Raw genomic sequence first — 20,659 nt, forward strand, 5'->3', positions numbered from 1 at the left:
GAGCACATATTAAGGGAACAATGGACATTTGTTGAAGGGACAAACTAAAACATTTAGATGTGCTGCCAAATTATCCTCCAACAGGAAGAGCTTCTCAAAGGAAAGTTTTCGTATTTTAAAGAAGTCATGTAACTGCCTTACCCATGAGGGACGAGGAAGACTATATAGCAGAATACGGAAATAACAGCTGTTTTCATGTCCTTTAAGTAGTATAGTCAAAATCTCTAGGCGTGTCTTACCTGTTAATTTCACAGGCCAACTCTAATGGCATGTCAACCAACTTATTAACTAAAAATAGTCTGCTCAACAAATAGACGATAGTATTTGACTCTGACAAAGAATCATCATTATTGTCCCATCCTCTTGGTGCTGCGACCTGATTTGGAAGAGTGGCTGTGTATTTACTGGATAAGTCCAAAACTTTTCTGGAAAACAGATTGACTCTCGAGTGTTCTTTCTTCATTTCTGAGCTGCCTAAGTCCCAGCCCGGCAGCATCAGTGAGAAGTAGTCTTCATTGGTAGCAAGTCCCACAGACACGGGACCCTGAAGCTTTAAGATATGGAGATGCCTAATGCAGAGGTTGTCAAATTCTTTATCCACTCCCCAGGGCAACAGGCAGGACAGAAACAATTTCGCTGTGTCTATTGTGATGTTGACATCAACTCTTCTTGATGGCTTTGGGTTTGTCTTCTTGGAGCTCTTCATTTTTTTCTGCCTTTTAATGCTATCATTTTCTTCGGAGAATTTGAGGGGGTGATCTCCCTGGGGAGGACAGTCACCCTTAGGCTTGGCCTGTGTCTCTGCCTGGAGGGAACTGCAGGAAGCTTTATTTCTTTTTATTGTCAGTGTTGTCTTCTCTACTGTGCTTTTGGCTCTCCTCAGGATTTCACTACCATAGAAGGAACTGGAAGGGTCAACATCACTGAGTGGAGTTGGCAGCAGAAGTTCAACAAGGTTTTCCAGGTCGAAGAGAAGAACATGAAAGCCAATGCTACTCCATTTTGTTTTCACAGGCAAGACATTAAAAGGTCTTGGGAAAGGCTTGGCATCAGTAACCTATGGGGGAAAAGGATTTCTGTGTCAAAATTCTTTTTTTTTTTTAAGCTATTAAAGACTCCAGGAAGTCAAAGTAATATACAAAAAAAATACTGAGTTACACTTAAAAGCAAAGTAATGCTGAGCTCACCTAAGGACAAATATGTCAGCTGATTTTGCCTTCACTATAAACATTTCCTTTCTAAATATTCTGTAACATTCTTTAAAATCTTTTCTAGTTTTCCTAAAAGTTTTACTTTCTAAGAAAATTTGAACTGGGCCTCTGGAACAAGATGGAATGAGATACACTCACATCTTCCTAGTGTACATGGAAAGCCAAAGATCTATTACAGAACTCTACACATAGCTACAATAAGTGTTTTCTGACCAATACAGCGAGTCTTTTAATATTCTCTTGTTTATGAAACACTTATTTTACAGATTGTACATTTTGTGGATTCCTTTTTAAGGGAAAAAAAATCCCTAAACCAGCAAAAATATAAACATTTCCCTGCATTTTCACAGTACTTACAGTTTGGTACAAACATGTAATTGACTTTCATTTTTGTGTTTGGCTTGCATTACAGAATAATTTCCATGTTTTTCTATCTAGACATCTAAGCTTCCATGCCAGTTGCCTTTTTCCTCAGTGATCTGACTACCAAGAGTGCCCGTCAGTGTATCCATTATTATACAACACTAAATTGTACAATGACATTGAGAAAAGATTTAATGTCTAGTCACTTAAGTTTCCCTCCGTTAGTCTTGCTATAGTCTTCTACTCTTTCACATGCATGTGAGAACATCTATCTGAAGTTCCAGACTATGTCCCACTGACTTACAACATGTTTAATTTCTTCTGATAATTTTTTAACTGTTCATAAGGATGTCTATATTATTGGTTTATTAGTTGTCTAACTCACGGCCAACTACGAATCTTTTCTCATTTCTTTTGTTGTTGTTGTGATCTCTATCCTGCTAGAAGTTTGTCAGTTTTGATCTTCTTTTCAGAGAAACAACTTTTAACTTTGTTTGGCCTCTAAGTGGAATGTTTTTCTTGAGAGACAGTTTTGCTGAGTATAGAGTTTTCGCTTGACTTAATGTCTCACAGAATTTGGAAGGCATTATTCTGCAGTCTCTGGCTTCCTTTCATTCACTGGAGAAGTCAGCTGCTAGTCTAACTGTCACTCCATCTGTCTTTTCTCTCTACTTTTTTTTTCCATTAGATTCTTTCTGTCTTTAATATTCTATAGCAAACTATGATTCTTGTAGATATGGATGTTTTTTTCCCAACTGAGTCAGTGATAATCAGACTCATCTTTGTGAGTATTTTGTCTATCCTGCCATCCTGTCCAGGGGCACTGATTGGAGATCTGGCCAAGAGTCTATAAGCTTTTTTTTCTTTGTCTCTCTATCTAATGCTCTGGATGATCTCTTCAGAAATTTTCTCTTAGTTTGCAATTTTCATTTTCACTTTTCTCTAATATGCAACTTCTTATACACCAAGTGTGTAATGTTGATTTTTATATTTTTTTATGTCCAGAACTTATATTTGGTCTTTTAAAAAAAAAGTCATCTTAGAGGTCAGTCATTTCTTACTTGTAGTGTAGCCCCCTTCTTTATTTATTTATTTATTTTGGCCAGTCCTAGGGCTTGAACTCAGGGCCTGGGCACTGTCCCTGAGCTTCTTTTGCTCAAGTCTAACATTCTACCACTTGAGCCACAGCGCCACTTCTGGCTTTTTCTGTTTAAGTGGCACTGAGGAATCAAACCCAGGGCTTCATGCATGCCAGGCAAGCACTGTGCCACTGAGCCACCTTCCCAGCTCCTAATTTTTAAAAATGTCAGTGATGAGTGTTTGAGACGTGGAGTGAAGGTACATTCTTCAAGAGAGGTGTTGGTTTGTGACTGCTGAGTACCCGCGGGCACTACCAATAGGACACTCATTAAGCAGATTTTTCAGCATAAAGTTTTTTTTTCATTCCTTGCCACTATTATAAATGTGGACCTCCAGGTTATCAGACAAACATCTTTTTCCCTGTTGGTGGTAATGGTGTTTGTTTTTGCTTTTTTTTTTTTTTTTTTTAAGGGAGCCAAAAGAGGAGCAGAAAGGGAGGGAAGACAGGTGAGCAAAAGCAATGGTACTATTCAGTAGACACTATGTAGAAAACAACCTATGTAACTTGTGGGGCAGGGTTGGGAGGAGGGAAACTGGGAGGAAAGTGAAGGAAGGGGTGACATTGTTAAAAAAAAATGCACTCATTACCTGACTTATGAAACGGTAACCCTTCTGTATAACACCTTAATAATAACAATATTTTGTTGTTGGTGGTGGTGGTTCTGGGGCTTGAACTCAGGGCCTGGGCACTGTCCCTTAGCTCTTTCACTCAAGGCTAGTGCTCTACTACTTTGAGACACAGCATTACTTCTGGTTTTCTGGTGGTTAATTCAAGATAAGTCTCCCAGACTTGGACTTTCCTGCCCAGACTGGCTTCAAATTGCGATCCTCAGATTTCAGCCTCCTGAGTAGCTAGGATTACAGACATGAGCCACTAGCCTGGTTAATAAAATTACTGATAAAAATCTTACCCTCCAATTGGCTGGGAAGGTGGCTCAGTGGTAGAGTGCTTGCTTTGTATGCATGAGGCCCTGGGTTCAACCCCTCAGCACCACATAAGCAGAAAAAGCTGGAAGTGGTGCTGTAGCTCAGGTGGTAGAGTGCTAGCCTTGAGCTGAAGAGCTAAGAGACAGTGCCTAGGCCCAGAGTTCAGGCCCCATGACCGGCAAAAGAATAAATAAATAAGTAAAATCTTACCCTCCCCGTAGTGCTGAGGCCAACAAATGTAAATATTTTTCATTTTCTTTTTGTGAGACCTGTCCTTGGATCTAGTTCTTTCTTTCACTGATTGCACAGGCCTTAGAGCGTAACACCCTTGTGTAGTCTTCTCAGGCTCCTACCTCTACCTTGGACCTGTATACTTTAATGTTCAGTAGTGAAAATTAAAACTACCAATTCTCAGGGACTGACTAATGCCCTTTCTACTTCTTCCCACCATCTTTGCAGTTGCTTTTGAGGTTTGTGGGGTTTTTTTGGTTTTGTTTTTTTTTTCAGTTGTGGGGCTTGAACTCGGGGCCTGGGCGCTGTCCCTGCGCTCTTCAGCTCAAGGCGAGCGCTCTACCGCTTGAGCCACAGCACCACTTCCGGTTTTCTAGTGGTTTATTGGAGATAAGAGTCTCCCGGACTTTCCTGCCTGGGCTGGCTTTGAACCGCGATCCTCAGATCTCAGCCTCCTGAGTAGCTAGGATTACAGGTGTGAGCCACTGGCGCCCGGCTTTGAGGTATTTTTTTTAAGCTAGGAACTCTTCTACTCACAGATTCTTTATTTTCTTTATGGATGCTGTTCATCACATAGGCTGAGGAAGTACTTCTGCCTTCTTCCCCACTTTACTTTCCCAAACTAGAATTTATCGGGAATTCTGCAAAGATGCTAGTGATCTGACACACTCCTTGTTTTCAATATTTCTATTTTGTGATCCACACAGCCACACTAAATCCTGCTGTAAACAAAAATCCCAAATTTCTGTAATGACTACCTTATCTCGGAACCACCACCTAGATACTTTATTTTAAATTCACAATGTTACTCCTAATTCATTTAACATAAAAGAGTGGGTTTCATTTGAAATTAAGTTCATTAGATTATAATTAGAAATCAGTGCTATGTAAAAATATACTATGATTAAATATAATTATCATCACTGTGTAAAATTTTAGGGAGAGAGGGAGAGAGAATGGAAGGGAGGGAAGGAGGGAAAGAAAGAAAGGAAGGGAGGGAGGGGGGAGAGAATAAAATAGAGAGGGAGGAGAGAGAGAGAGACGACAGAGAGAGAGAGAGAGAGAGAGAGAGAGAGAGAGAGAGAGAGAGAGAACAAACACATGCATGCTAATCCTGGAGCTTTAACTCTGGGCCTAGGTACTCTACTTGAGCTTTTGTGCTCTACCACTTAAGTCACAGCTCCATGTCTAGCTTGTGGTTAATTGGAGCTAAGAGTCTCACAGACTTTCCTGCTTGGGCTGGTTTCAAATTAAAATCCTTAAATCTCAGCCTCCTGAGTAACCAGGATTCCAGGCATGAGCCACCAGCAACTGGCAGGAAGCATATTTTTAAAGTCATTTTATTCACAAACTGACATGTTGAATGGAAACTTCTTTGTGTAGTTGCTTAAGGATCATCATAAACAAAGTTTTGTTACCAGAAGGCCTTGAAAACAAAATTGCCACTATTGTATACCCAAGTAACATGGAAAAATGATATTCATTGCTTATAATAGTAACTCATACATTATAGATCGGGCATAGATGATATTCATGGCAATAGTAAATTTTCACCTAATTTACATTACTTATATGTATTTCTCAAAGTTCCCTAATTTTTAAATTATTTTTTAATTATCTTCAAGTAGCTGTACAAAGGGGTTACCATTCAACAAATCAGTTTGTCATAAGTGCAATGCCTCGTGATCGATGTCCCCTCTCTCATCATTCTCCTCCATTGCTCCCAACTCCAAACTCTCCCCTCAATTTCTCCATTTTCATAGGATATGCATTGAATATTATGACTTTATTCTCACACCATTCAAAAATTATTTTTAAAAAGTAGCATGCTGGGGCTGGGAAGGTGGCTCAGTGGTAGAGCGCTTGCCTTGCATGCATGAGGCCCTGGGTTCGATTCCCCAGCACCACATAAGCAAAAAGAAAAAAAAAGCCGGAAGTGGCGCTGTGGCTCAAGTGGTAGAGTGCTAGCCTTGAGCTGAAGAGCTGAGGGACAGCGCCCAGGCCCAGAGTTCAGGCCCCATGACCGGACCCCCCCTCCCCCGAAAAAAAAAAAAAAAGCCGGGCGCTGGTGGCTCACGCCTGTAATCCTAGCTACTCAGGAGGCTGAGATCTGAGGATCGCGGTTCAAAGCCAGCCCGGGCAGGAGAGACCGTGAGACTCTTATCTCCAATAAACCACCAGAAAACCAGAAGTGGTGCTGTAGCTCAAGTGGTAGAGCGCTTGCCTTGAGCTGAAGAGCTGAGGGACAGCGCCCAGGCCCAGAGTTCAAGCCCCACGACCGACAAAAAAAAAAAAAAAGTAGCATGCTAACCCATGACTGATGTGATAAAATATATTACTTTTTAGAATGATGACAAACACCAAAAACACTCTAACAAAAGTCTTTTGAAAAGATTAACCAATCTGGTTAACCAGATTGGTTAAGCGTTGTTTTGTTTTTTTTTTTAAATCTACAACAAGCAGTTTTTAAATACAAAAAGTATTTCATTGTAGGCCATTGTAGAAATGTGAGGACTAGCTACGGATTTTATGTTTGCTTAATGGCATGCGTTCTGATTACCTGGTAATTCCCATCATGTACTCCCCAGGACCTGGGCATATAGAGAAGATGCTGGTACTTCCCAACATCCAGTCACTTTTACTCCCACTCCCTGGCGTTACAGGTTGAGCTAGGACCAAGGTATTGTTTTCAATGAGGAGAGCAAGAGAAGAACACAGTGCAACCTCTGAACTTTGGAGGAGGCTAGGAGTAAAATAAAGCTGACACATCTACATGTGAAAGCTCCAGCAGCAGGTGGGAAGTAGGACAAGGCACACTGGGCTGCCTGCTTTGTCTGAAATCCACACAGACTCCGCAAAAATAAATAAATAAATAAACCACTGAGTCAGAAAGTCTGCCAAGTAGGAGCCCAGATGGTGAGCGAACAGAAATTATTCTTTTTCTCCCTCTAAGTACCCAGAGTAAATGATGAAATGAATGTCAACAACAGAAAGTCACACTTGACACAACCTGATGCACAAATAATAAAGAAAAAATAAATGACTCGAAAGTTTGACGAAAAATACAATAGGTGTGAAGGTAAAAGTGCAACACCTTTAAATGTGTATTCTTTATATTGTTCATTGATTTAATTTTCCCTTCTTCCCACTAAGTTCAGTGCCTGCCTCTTCCTTTTCTACCAAATTCAAAAGAGACAAAATAGTTAACACTGGTTTTATTCCCTCCCTTTGAAGGTGGAAATGTACTTTCTAACAACATGTTTTGATAAAACTTCTCTCTCAAAATATATTGGATCTCCTACTGAGTTTGATATAAAAGGCTTTGACCTGCACGACCTACCCCAACCACAAACATACTGTGTATAATCTGTTCAGGAAAATGTTTCTCATCTTCTCACATTCGTGACTTTGTACAATAACACTTCCTATAAATATTTAAACATATACTAGATGATAAAACACATTAGATATGTTAGAGAACAACAAATTGAGAAATTTACTGTGATGACTCCTCCATAAACTAAGGAGCTGACCGGCAGAAGGGAAACGACTCCTTCAAAGTGACTTATTTGGAAAATAGCCAAGCTAGGATTCTCAGGTTTATGTTTTCTTTTCTCAACTTTTCTACAGAGAACTCTCTCCACTGTAAAATCCTCCAAGAAGAAAACATTCACTATATCTAAGATATGCAAGGGTCCTTGATATTTTGTGAGACATGGCACTCACAGATATATAAGGAAGACAAAAACTGTGAGAACACTTTCCACCTCGTGCTGTAGGGTCAGTATTATGGTAACACTCAAGCCAAAGGCACCACAAGATAGGAAAAGCTGCACCTCCAGTCTGACATTTTGCTGATTGGAGATGGAGTCTCATGGGCTTTTCTGCCTAGGCTGGCTTTGAACCATAATTCTCTGGATCTCAGTTTTCTGAGTACTAGTATTACAGGAGCCACAGGCCCCCGACCTTAACACTTTTTCTCAATTAAAAAAAAACAAAAAACCTGATGGAATACATCTATGAAAAACCAACATCTATTATAATTAAGGACAGAAAAACTGAGGGCTCTTCCTCTAAGCTCAGGGACAAGACAAAAAATATGTTTTCTTGTTTATCACTGTAGAGGAGGCTGTAGCCCAGGCAGTTATAGGGGGAAACAAATGACAATCAGCCACATTGGAAAGAGAGAAGATTTGTAGATTGCATAATCTCACATATAGAAAATCCTAAAATGAACATTCTCTCTCTTCCTATCCCTCTCTTTTAGAAACATGTACCTACAGCCTATTAAAACTAATAAGATGCTTGAATGTGTCCATCACAACCCAATGTTCCATACCAATGTTCAGTTAATTATACTTTGACTATGGTAAAGGCAAAAATAACCTTTTAAATTAGGCTTCTGAATAAATCTTTGAAATGAATAGCCAAACTACCTTGAAACTTTTTAAAAAATGCATTAAATCTACAGAACAGATTCTCCCAATCAGGTCTGTAACTATAGTGTTCATAGTTTATACATCACAAACATTACTACAATATTAAAATTTAATAACTATGGCTGCGTGCTGGTGGCTCATGCCTGTAATCATAGCTACTCAGGAGACTGAGACCTGAGGACTGCAGTTCAAAGCCAGCCTGGGCAGGAAAGTCCATGAGACTCTTCAATAAACTACTCAGAAAAGGCTGGAAGTGGTGGCTCAAGTGGTAGACTGCTAACCTTGAGCATATATAGGCTCAGGGAGTGTCTAGACCCTGAGTTCAAGCCCCAGGACCAGCCACCCCTCCGCCCCCCACACCAAATGTAACTGCAATTAAATACTTTTGATTCACCTGACTAATCTTCATTAAGTAATTACAGATTTAGAATTTGAGAGAGCTTATCATACTGAAGACAAACATAGCCATCTCTAGAAATGGCCAATGGATATTTCAGTGATCCTACCCGATACAGGAAGCTATTGAGTCCTAGACAATTTTTTTTTTGTTTTCATTAACTTGGAACCCAGCCATTAGGCATTAGTCCTACACATTTCCATAAGTCCATCTCTAACCTCTATGTGACCAGAGGAATTCACTTAAGAAACTGTCACCTAAGTGAAAAATAAGTGTGTCTGGACACTAGCCTTGTTAAGTACCTAATTACATTTCTGTCAAAAGTCAACCTGCTCTATAACCAATGTGTCAGCACCAATGGCCCCATCCTCTAGAGCTCTCCTTAGCAAGCACTTACTCACTCTTAGGTCCTGGTAATCCCAGTCTCAGATGCCACTACCCAGACTCTGGATTATTTCCCTTCCAAATCTTACTGCTAGGGAATGCAAAGCAATATAGAGAACAAGAGTTTTGTTTAAGTGAGATGTTTCTCTATAGAATGCAAACAGCCTTCTCTGAACATACTGTACATGAGACAATTGAATATGTCCCAGGTTCCCTTTAAAATTCTTTGAAGTGGAATCTCAAAGAGAGATGTATTGTTAAAATCTTGAGTAAATTGTTTGAATTATCTAACTATGCTGCTTCAGAACACTTTGGAGTAAACACAGGTGTTTGTTATGTTTCTGCCACACCACTGGGGAATTTAACACTTTTTAAATTACTTAATAGTTTAATACAAAACTTAAACTGCTAGTTTTCATTGAGAAATACTTTATAACTACTTTTATTTTTGTGATTTATATGTTCATCTTGTCCTAATTTTGTTTTTAATTACTTCATTTCCTCACCAATTGTTAAGAATCTCTTTACAACTAAACATGTGAATCCTCTATTGAATATACTGCGAAGATTTTTCAAATGTCATTATGCTTTTCATTTACATTATAGGTGTTTGTAATATATTTGATCTTAGGTAAAAATTTTAGTGCATTTTTTGAAATTGCTCAAAATACTATCAAATACTTTCTTCTAGTAATCTACATTTAAAACTTTTATGGATCTGAAGTTTAATTTTGTAGAAGGCAGGGTTCACCACTAATTTTCTCATTCCCTGTCTCCCTCTCTCCCCCCTTATTTCTCCCCTCCCTCCCCCTCTCCCTTTCCCTCTCTCCCTTTCCCTCTCCTCCTCCCCCCCCTCTCCATTTTTGTATTAACAGTGTATAAATGAGCTGGGATGGAGTGGCTCAGGCCTATGATCCTAGCTACTTAGGAGGCTGAGATCTGAGAATCAGGGTTTGGAGCCAGCCCAGACAAGAATCCATAAGACTGTTTATCTCCAATTGAGCAGCAAAAACCCAGAAGTAGAGCTGCGGACCAAGTAGTAAAGTTCCAGCCTTGAGCAAAAAGAGCTAAATGTAAGTTCAAGCCCCTGTACCATCATCTAAACACATACAAACACACATATTCAAAGTAGGTAAATGTAAGAATACCAAGTCCTTTTTTAACAGCATAAACTAATAATAACTTCATATTATCCCACAGTCCTGAGTAACTTCATCCACCAAAGATTTTTCAATGAAGAAAACTAAAAGAGTGTTCCTGGATATATGACTAAATGTCTCTCCCAGAGTTGAGCTGAATAGACTGATACAGAAAAAAAATCCACCAACTTTTGTTTGGCTTCAGTTTAGTTTTTGTTTGCTGAGATAGGATGTTGCTACATAGCCCAGGATAGCCTTAAACCTGTGCATTCACACCAGCTATCACTCATTTTTTTTTGTTTTTTACTAACAGCAACTTCCTGACCAACATCTGTAAAATAATCTGAGTCTATGTAAAAAAAGGAATTCACATAGACCAATGTAAGTTTATATTTCACACTCTAGGAATGAATACACTTTAAAAAACGTAACAGAGGCTAGCAGAGGTCTGTGGTTTGAAGAGTGAGAGAGGTTTCTTTGCTATCTATAAATGTCAGGGTCTTCTCAGTACTGTCAAGTACTCACTTCCTAAAGTTCAGCCTTGATCCATTAGTGATACATGAAAACCAATACTGCTACATTGTGTTTTGGAAAGTCTTAAATTACAACATAAGCCATACCTGAAAAGTCAGGTGACTGCGTGGATTACTGACATGATATCCAGGAAAAGAGAATGCTTTTACATTTTCCCCCCTCAAATACATCAAGGCATTAACTGATTTAATACACATAACCACATAAAAATTTCATGGAAAGTACAACTTAAATGCTGTTTTACCTATCTAACCTTCTTGTCTCCGAAGGCTGTTTACTACTGGGATTCACCTTGTTCTGGGAACTCTACTATTTCCCTTAAAACACACGTTTCCATTAGCAGATGGAGTGTTCCATGTCGGTTTACCTCTTTCCCATTCTTTTTCCTGACAAGATACATGCTCCTGACAAATATAAACAAGCTTCCCTTTGCCTGCTTCTTTGCCCTGCTTCAGATTCGAAAGTAGCAAGTACAAGTTGGAATTAAAAGCAGAAGAATTCTTAACAGATTAAATGATAAACCAAAGCTCATCCAATGCTGAAGAGACTTGCACACACAATTTTCACCTAAATACCAGATACAGATTTCTGGCATAAAAAGACGTTGTTTACTAAGACTGAGGCATAACCTGTGCCGGGTCTTGTGTGTGTTTGTGTGCGCGTGCGTGCATACAGAGCAAACACTATACCCTCTTTAATAACTCACTAATTTCCCTGATCTAACTTAAAATGTCTATATTTACTTGAAAAGGTATTTCCAAGAAGAATTTCAATCTTTCACCATGGAATTTTATATATGCAAATTAAATTAAATGTATCAAAGACTATTTCTATCTATTGCAAATGTACATAGCAAAAAAACTTCTTAGGATGCTTAGTGTAAAATCAAAACAAAATTTAAAATTGGCATTTAATGGAAAATGCTAAAACGGGGCTGGGAAGGTGGCTCCATGGTAGAGTGCTTGCCTTGCATGCATGAGGCCCTGGGTTCGATTCCTCAGCACCACATAAGCAGAAAAAGCCAGAAGAGGTGCTGTGGCTCAAGTGATAGAGCACTAGCCTTGAGCTGAAGAACTGAGGGACAGCACCCAGGCCCAGAGCTCAGGCCCCAAGACCAACAAAAAAAATAAACAAACAAGGAAAATGCTAAAATGCTGCTAATATTGCTTTCATATAATGATTCAAAGATAAATTTCTACTGTGATTTGAAGGACAGGCATTTAGCTGTCATGAATGAAGAAGTCATCTAAGTAAACAAGTCTTCAAAGAAGAATAGTTTCATGCTTATTGAATTTTATTCCTTTTTTAAGGGTGAGGCTACTTTAATGCACAAACACAAACTGTAGAAACAGAAACAACCTTTCACCTTTGTCCACAAATAATATTTATTTACTCATTTACCATGTCACGCTTACAATTAGGAAGGAAGGTATCTTTTGTTAACCTTTTTACACGGTTTATTGTGTGTGTGTCTGTGTGTCTGTGTGTGTGTCTGTGTGTGTTCAGGTACTGGGGCTTGAACTCAGGAATTCGTGCTTTTCTTTGGCTTTTTCACTCAAGACAGGTGCACTACACTACTTAAGCTACAAGTCTACTTGCAGTTCTTTGCTGGTTATTTAGAGATAAGAATCTTGAGACTTTTCTGTCTGGGGTTGGCTTTGAACCTGGATCATCCTATCTCAACCTCCTAAGAAGCCAAAATTATAGGTCTGGGGCACTGGCACCTGGCTATCTTAAGCTATTTTTAGAAAAAAATAACTCAGTGTTCAAAGAGCTCATTTATATTTCTCCATAGGAATTATACCTTCACTGACAACAAAAAGTAACTTTTTAAAAAGGATTAAAACAAACAACTAAATGAGAAAGATCTGTACAGACCTTTGCTCATATTGTGCCAAATACACTTTCACATCCATAATTTCATAAGTAAAGGTCACAGATAGAGATGCACAGGTGTGAACAGCATATATCTTACACAGCTAGGAGAAGAAACCTGGGACCAGCAGTTGACCCATAGGAAGAAACAAACACCTACCACTTCCATGTGTAAACCAAACCATCAGGTGCAAATGAAAAGTGCTGGGCCATTCTTTTTAGATTCCTGGAGCCCTACCTTGCTGGGGACAGTTGTTGGCAAGAAAACCATCTTTCATCTGGTGAAGTGAAGAGCAGCATGATTGACAGTGCAAATAGAAGACAAAGGAGAAAGCCTTCAATCTGAGGCTGATATACAGGGAGAAGAACGTGGGGAGCTGAGTTTACAATACAGGCGACATTATCAAGCTAATGGCACGGGCAATCACTGGGCCACCACACATCTGGGTATCAGCAGGGCATCCATTTTCAGCTAAGTGTTAGAGTACCTTTTTGCTTTCTCTCATCACTGCGGGGGTAAAACAACCCAGTGAGGGAAACCCACTGACTGGTAATAAATTACTATATTGGACACTTTTTGTTTTCTTTCTGCAATGACTTTACTGTGTATTCCTGCTATCATTATCTATTAAAGTAGAGCCTGCTTTTGCAAACTGTATCTAACTATATATCAGCCCCTATGCTCAAACTGCTTTGGCAAGGATCCCAGGGTCAAGAGGCCCCTTTGACCTTTCTCATCTAAGTCTTTCTGACCATTCACTATTTCAGGCAATCTCAGCTGAACAGATGGACACTTTTCCAGGACCCTATAAAGCTTAGAATTATCAAGATAAATGAAAATGTGTTTCAGGCTTGGAACTGGTTTATGAGTGTAAAATATTATTACAGAGTCCTACAAAACCTCCAGTTTGAAAGTGATCAATGGGCAAAAATATAATTTTTTTTTTAATTGGAGGCTTTGTTTTCAGTCTGAGACACAGCAGAATTCTGAGAAGTGGCTTTTAGTTACCTAGTTACTTTCTCACTTATATCATGGTCAGTTCTAAAATGCAGATTAAGTTTTGTCATGCATACTAGCTCTTAATTAATGATGAAGGAAGGCAGATATGCCATGTGAAGATTAAGATTGGAAGTGTGGAATGAAGTAAATGAATGAAGTAAAAATGAAGGTTGTAATTTGCCCTAGGAATGCACAATTCATGTCTTTCAATGCATCATTTACTGATGGAAGGAGTTCTAATATTTCTGCCTATCTGAATTTAACAGGAAAATTATTAGGATCAGCTTTATTTTTCTAGATATTGATCAACCCATGTTAGTATATCATTGTGATCATGTGAGTAGTTTGAAATTAATAATTAAGCCTTAAGGGTGAGAGTAAATGTATTTCTTTACTTAAAGGCTGTGTGTTTCCTTTTAAATAAAGTTATCAGGCATTTTCATTGTTCAAACCAGGTTACTTTTTGTCTTTTTTTGGTGCTGGTCCTGAGACTTGAACTCTGGGTTTAAGGGCTGTCCCTGAACTTCCATACTCAAGACTAGCATCCTACTATTTGAGCCAAAGCTTCACTTATGGCTTTTTGGTAGTTAACTGGAGATTAGAGTCTCATGGATTTTCCTGCCTGAGCTGGCTTTGAACCACAGTTCTCAGATCTCAGCCTCCTGAATAGCTAGGATTAGAGGCAAAAACTAGCAGTGCCCAGTGTGATAGGATGTTATTAGTAATTACAATGGAACAATACCTATGAGCCAAAACTGTCTTGGTAAATATGGATGCAAGGTTACCTTTTCTTAAAGGCAATGGGTTTGCTTACCAAAAAAATTCCATGTTTCTGTGACACTTACAAGGTGAATATTATTCTGTAAATCACAATTATAATGAACATGAGTATTATGAAAATGTATGCAATTGTCTTAACTGAAATATGGTAGATTCGAGACAGAACTAAAATAACATAATTCCTTAGAAAGGCAAAGTAACAGTTCAACAAAGTAAACATCAGGAAGCAGGTATTTGCAAAAGGTGAGACAGGGCCAAGGTGAGGGGGTAGATGAATGAAGATGAGTTGAGGGGAGAATACAATCATTAATTCAATGTATACCCTACAAAATTAAGAAGAATGAGGGCAGGGGTGGGTAGAGGAGAGATGGGGGAGAACGTTGAAACAGATGATACTGATCAAGATGCATTATATTCATAACCTGCTTTGTTAAATGGCAACTCCTTTGTACAATTACTTGAAAGAAAGAAAAAAAAAAAGCAATGATAACTCTAATTCTGTTCCTTTAATGACTGCACAAAAGATTTCTTTAAAATTTTCAGATTTGGTGGCTGGTCCCAATATGGAATTACTAAGTAATTCAAACCCTTTTATTTCCATATTTTGTGTTCATAACATTGATGCAGCTATCATCCTGTGATGTTACTGCCAAAACAACTTATCAGTCAACTAAATTTTGGTAACACTGGTTCAGTTGCAGATGAGCAGGAATATTATATAACAGATTTTTTTTTTTGTCGGTCATGGGGCCTGAACTCTGGGCCTGGGCGTTGTCTCTAAGCTCTTCAGAGCCACAGCGCCACTTCCAGCTTTCTTCTGTTTATTTGGTGCTGAGGACTGGAACCCAGGGCCTCATGCATGCAAGGCAAGCGCTCTACCACTGAGCCACCTTCCCAGCCCCAGCATTTTTCAAGAAATTGGAAGGCTAAGGAAAAGGAGGGAACAAGATGAAAGTGCAAAGAGGTGTTTAGGCCTCTTCTACTGGGAACTGGGTAACAGACTAGAGCAAAGCTGGGGACATGTGCTGCCTCCCCAACAGAAAGACCCACAATGATTGGCGTGCCTCCTGCTTTGGGGAAAGGGACTGAAACCAAGTACCAGCTTTAAAATGTCAAAATCTTAGGAACAATTTTGAAAAGCAAATGTGCCCTCCCCATCTTTCTAGATAATGTCATATTGAATTGATAGAAATGTACATCAAGGAAAGGCTAACTAGAGCAAGGACTCTTTGAGGATGCTGGGAAGTCTGCCTATAGGGTGGGAAAAAATGTGAGGATCAGAATTACATTGTGCAAAAACTACAAGCTGTGAATCAACCTACAAAATTAAACTATATTTAATTATAAGACACAATACAGCACTACATAATATGTGTTAACTGAGATATTATTTACAAGTGATGGTAGACATTATATATATATTCATAAACTAAAAAATCATATAATGGACATTTGAAAGAGCTTAAGTTAAAAAATAAGTTTTTGCCATATTGTTTTTGCCTTTAATGAACAGTACTATTACTGTTTATATAATCTTAAAAAAAATAAGCCAAAGAAAATTAAATCACTCATGATCACAACACCAAGGGAGACACTTAATTTTTTTTTTTTAATAAAATTTTTTTTGGGTCAGGGCGTTGGGCCTGAGCTCTGGGCCTGGGTGCTGTCCCTTTGCTCTTCAGCTCAAGGCTAGCGCTCTACCACTTGAGCCATAGTGCCACTTCTGGCTTTTTTCTTTTTGCTTATATGGTGCTGGGGAATCAAACCCAGGGCCTCATGCATGCAAGGCAAGTGCTTTACCAGTGAGCCACCTTCCCAGCCCAACTTTTTTTTTTTTTATTGTAAAGCTACTATACAGAGGGTTACAGTTACATGAGTGAGGTTATGAGTACACTTCCTCTTGAACATTGTTACCCCCTCCATTGTTTTCCCCCTACCATCCCCTCCCTCCCTCCCTTCCCCGAGGTTCTTTTTTTTTTTTTTTTTTGATTGTGATTAAGTGATTACATAATTTCAAAGTCACAAGTTCATTCTAACTTCCCTGGAGCAAATTGTCTACCACAGTCTGTAATATATAACAGTGTTCACATGTTATATACCATATTTGTGGTCAGCAGCATGGGGATATTTAGTAGTGGTTCAACCAGATGAGTGGGAGTTCTTTGTTTCTTAAGTCCTGTTAGTTTTGTCGTATCACCTAACATTTTGGATTTAGCATCCACTTATCAGGGAGACCATGTACCATCTGTCTCTTCGTTCTTGGCTTACCTCGCTCAACATGATTCCTTCTAGCTCCATCCATTTCCCTGCAAATGCCATTATTTTGTCATTTCTAATGGCTGCATAATATTCCATTGTGTATAGATACCACAATTTTTGGATCCATTCATCTGTGGTGGGGTATCTAGGTTGTTTCCATATCCTAGCTATTGCGAACAGTGCTGCAATAAACATGGAGGTGCACGTGTCCTTGTATATTGGTTCCTGTTGTTCAGGGTAGATGCCTAGAAGTGGTATGACTGGGTCGTAAGGGAGGTCAATCTTTAGCTTTCTAAGGACCCTCCAGACTGCTTTCCAAAGTGGTTGTATAAGTGTACATTCCCACCAGCAGTGTAATAGGGTTCCTCTTTCTCCACATCCCCTCCAGCATTTGTCGTTGGCTGATTTGTGGATGTGGGACATTCTGACTGGGGTAAGGTGGTATCTCAGGGTTGTCTTTATTTGCATTTCCTTCACCACCAGGGATGATGAACATTTCCTCATGTGTTTCTTTGCCATTTTTATTTCTTCATTTGAGAAGTCCCTCTTTAGTTCCCTTGCCCATTTAGTAATTGGTTTGTTAGGTTTGGGAGGGATTAGTTTCTTGAGTTCCCTGTATATACAGGATGTTAACCCCTTGTCTGATATATTGCTGGTAAATATTTTTTCCCAATTAGTTGGTTGTCTTTCTAGCTTAGTTGCGATAGATTTAGCTGTGCAGAAGCTTTTTATTTTAAGGTAGTCCCATTTGTCGAGTCTCTCTCCAACTTGTTGTGACCCTGGGACTCTGTTCAGGAAGTCCCTTCCTGTGCCTATTAGTTCAAGTGTCTCTCCTACTCTGTCCTGCAGTAGTTTCAGAGATTCAGGTTTAATGTTAAGGTCTTTAATCCATTTTGAGTTGATGTTGGTGCATGGTGATAGGCTGGGGTCCACTTTTAGTTTTCTGCATGTGGCTGCCCAGTTTTCCCAGCACCAGCGGTTGAAGAGGCCGTGTTTCTTCCATTGTACGTCTTTGGCTCCTTTGTCGAATATCAGCTGGCTGTAGGCCTGTGGATTTATTTCTGGATCTACTATTCTGTTCCATTGGTCTTCGGGTCTATTTTTGTGCCAGTACCATGCTGTCTTTGTGATTATAGCTCTGTAGTAGAGTTTGAAGTTCGGCATGGATAGCCCTCCCATATTGTCTTTATTCCCTAGAATTGTTTTGGCTATTCTAGGTCTTTTGTTGTTCCATATAAATTTTTGGACTGTTTTCTGTATTTCAGTGATGTACGTCATTGGGATTTTAATAGGAATTGCATTGAATTTGTATATTAGTTTTGGAAGTATTACCATCTTTACTATATTAAGTCGGCCTATCCAGGAGCATGGGAGGTCTTTCCATTTCCTAGTGTCTTCTGCAATTTCTTTCTTTAACTTTTTCTAGTTCTCATTAAATAGTTCTTTTACATCTTTGGTTAGGTTAATTCCTAAATATTTTATTTTTTGGGAGGTTATTGTGAATGGGGTTGCCAGCCCAACTTTTTGAAGTTAAAATCTGGAGTGAAACCATGAGAATCCACAAACTTTACAGATAAAAAGCATCTTAGGAGCTGAGCACTGGTAGTTCATACCTATAATCCTATGGCTACTCAGGAGGATGAGATCTGATGGTTGTGGTTCAAAGCCCCCTGGGGGCTGGACAGTCTGTGAGACTCTTATCTCCAATTAACCACCAGAAAAACAGGGATACAGGTAGACCCATTGCAAGAATGAGATGTACCTTGTTTTTCCAGATAAGGTCTCAGTAATCTGCCCTCATTGACCATGATGTATGAGCTCTACCTCCCACATAATGGAGATTATAAATATGCACCATCATACCTGGACCTTTTTTTTTTTTTCCTTTTTGTCAGTCATGGAGTTTGAATTCAGGTCCCCAGTGTGGTCCTGAGCTTTTTCTAGTTGAGCCTAGTGCTTTACCACTGTTGAGTCCCAGCTTTGCTTCTGTTTTTTGTTGTTTTTTTAAAAAAAAATTTTATTGTGAAAATAACATACAGAGGAGTTACAATTACATGGGCAAGGTAATGAGTACATTTCTTATCAAGCATTGTTGCCTCCTCCTTTGTTTCCCCTTCCCATCCCTTCTTATCTGCCAAGGGAGGGAGGATATTAGAAATTATTATCTGTATCATATTAGTATATTTACATAGGCTTCAATTTTTTCTACCTTTCCAAACATATGGTCTCTGCTGCTTCAACCTGGTCTTTGTGTAACTACAAAGACCTTCGACCTGCTATTTTTTATTTGGTGGTACTGGATTTGAACACAGGTCCTTATACTTGCTAGACTGAGGCTCTACCACTTGAGCAATGCTTCTAATTGTGTTTTGTACTGCTTATTTTGGTGATGGAGTCCAGTGAACTTTTTTCTTGGGCTAATTTTTAAGTACAATCCTCTAGATATCAGCCTCCTGAACATATAGGATTATAGACATGAGCCACTTGTGCCCAGTACAGGCCCAGTTTTGCCCCAGGCTGAAACAGGCAGTGTACAATCAACAAAGTCAGGTTGTTTTTAGTTTGCAATATTTGGGCATTATCCTACCGGATATCAACAGATGGACAAATACACAAAAGACAGTCAAGAGAGGCTCAGTGAATAGTTTAAAGTCATACATTCATTTAACTGTGTTCCAACTTGAACTTAGAACACAAATTTATGACTCCAAGTCCAGTGCTCTACCACATGAAAACCCCTATCTTATGTTTCCCATAGAAGTACTAGAAAACCAGAATAAGATTTTCCACTCACTTCTTACAGGTGATCTCAACCATTTGGACAGACTTTTCAGAATTCAAGTTTGGTCTACTCTGCTTCCTATTAAACAAAATCTAATTAGAAAATAGGCACCGGTGGCTCATGCTTGTAATACCAGCTACTCAGGAGGCTGAGATCTGAGGATCATACTTTGAAGCCAGCCTGGGCAGGAAAGTCTGTGAGACTCTTGTCTCCAATAAACTACTCAGAAAAAGCCAGAAGTAGTGCTGTGGCTCAAGTGGTAGAGTGCTAGCCTTGAACAAAAGATGCTCAAGGACAGTGCCCAGGTCCTAAGTTTAAGACCCAGGATGGGGGAAAATAATTAATTAATTAGCAGGTGCCTGTGGCACAAGAAGCTACTCTTTAAATATCTTTCTACTTCTTCCTCAGGGTATTGTCAATTAAGATAACAAGGATGTGTTGCTAAATGACTCTGAACTCAGCCTCTAGAGATGAAAAGCAATTAAAAGAGATATGCTATAGATATGCTGATTTGACTTACTCCAGACACTTTTGCTGCCCAAAAAGGATGCTGAAGTAACTGGTTTTCTGAACATCAGACTAACAATCTTACAAGTGGCCAAGAGGTTCGGATAGGTATAGGTCTCAAGGAAATATAGCCTAGTCAGAATTGGTTTACTACCCCATAGGTCAAGGGATAAAGTTTTACAAAGTGCTCCATGTCTTTTGAATGATTCTCGCATGTATTTACACAAAGAATTAACAGCTATGATGCTAGTTCAGGATATGTGTTTCCAAATGGCCACCTGACATTTTAATCCATTCAATTAAATATATCACTCTTGTGTGTACATGCAATCTTGGGGCTTGAACTAAGGACCTGGACAGTGTCCCTGAGCTTCTTTGCTCAAGGCTAGCTCTCTACCACTTGAGCTACAGCCCCACTTCTGCCTTGTTTTTGGTGGTTAACTGCAGATAAGAGTCTCATGGACTTTCATGCTAGGGCTGGCTTCTAAACTAGATCCTCAGATCTCAGCTACCTTAATAGCTAGGAGTATTACAAGTATGAGCTACCAGCGCCTGACTTCTAATTAGATTTCTTTCCCCCCCAAATTACTGTAGCATGTCATATATTTTAGAATTGATCCACAAGATAAAGCTTGTAGTATAACTTAAGAAAGGAAGGGAATGAGACAAGCCAAATTAGAGCTCACAAACT

At 39.2% G+C, this 20,659-nt stretch overlaps 1 protein-coding gene across 1 annotated transcript in view; it reads right to left on the bottom strand.

Annotated features, from left to right (window-relative positions):
- Wdr72 (WD repeat domain 72) overlaps positions 1-20,659 on the bottom strand; it is a 175,115-nt gene that overhangs the window by 66,295 nt on the left and 88,161 nt on the right. Inside the window, exon 15 of the mRNA XM_042687832.1 lies at positions 240-1,057. Within this exon, the coding sequence (XP_042543766.1) occupies positions 240-1,057 (818 nt within the window). The remainder of the gene's footprint in view (positions 1-239; positions 1,058-20,659) is intronic.

This window comes from Dipodomys spectabilis, unplaced genomic scaffold (genome assembly GCF_019054845.1).
Source record: "Dipodomys spectabilis isolate Male_0828 unplaced genomic scaffold, ASM1905484v1 ptg000108l, whole genome shotgun sequence".
In the NCBI taxonomy this organism is placed as follows: domain Eukaryota; kingdom Metazoa; phylum Chordata; class Mammalia; order Rodentia; family Heteromyidae; genus Dipodomys; species Dipodomys spectabilis.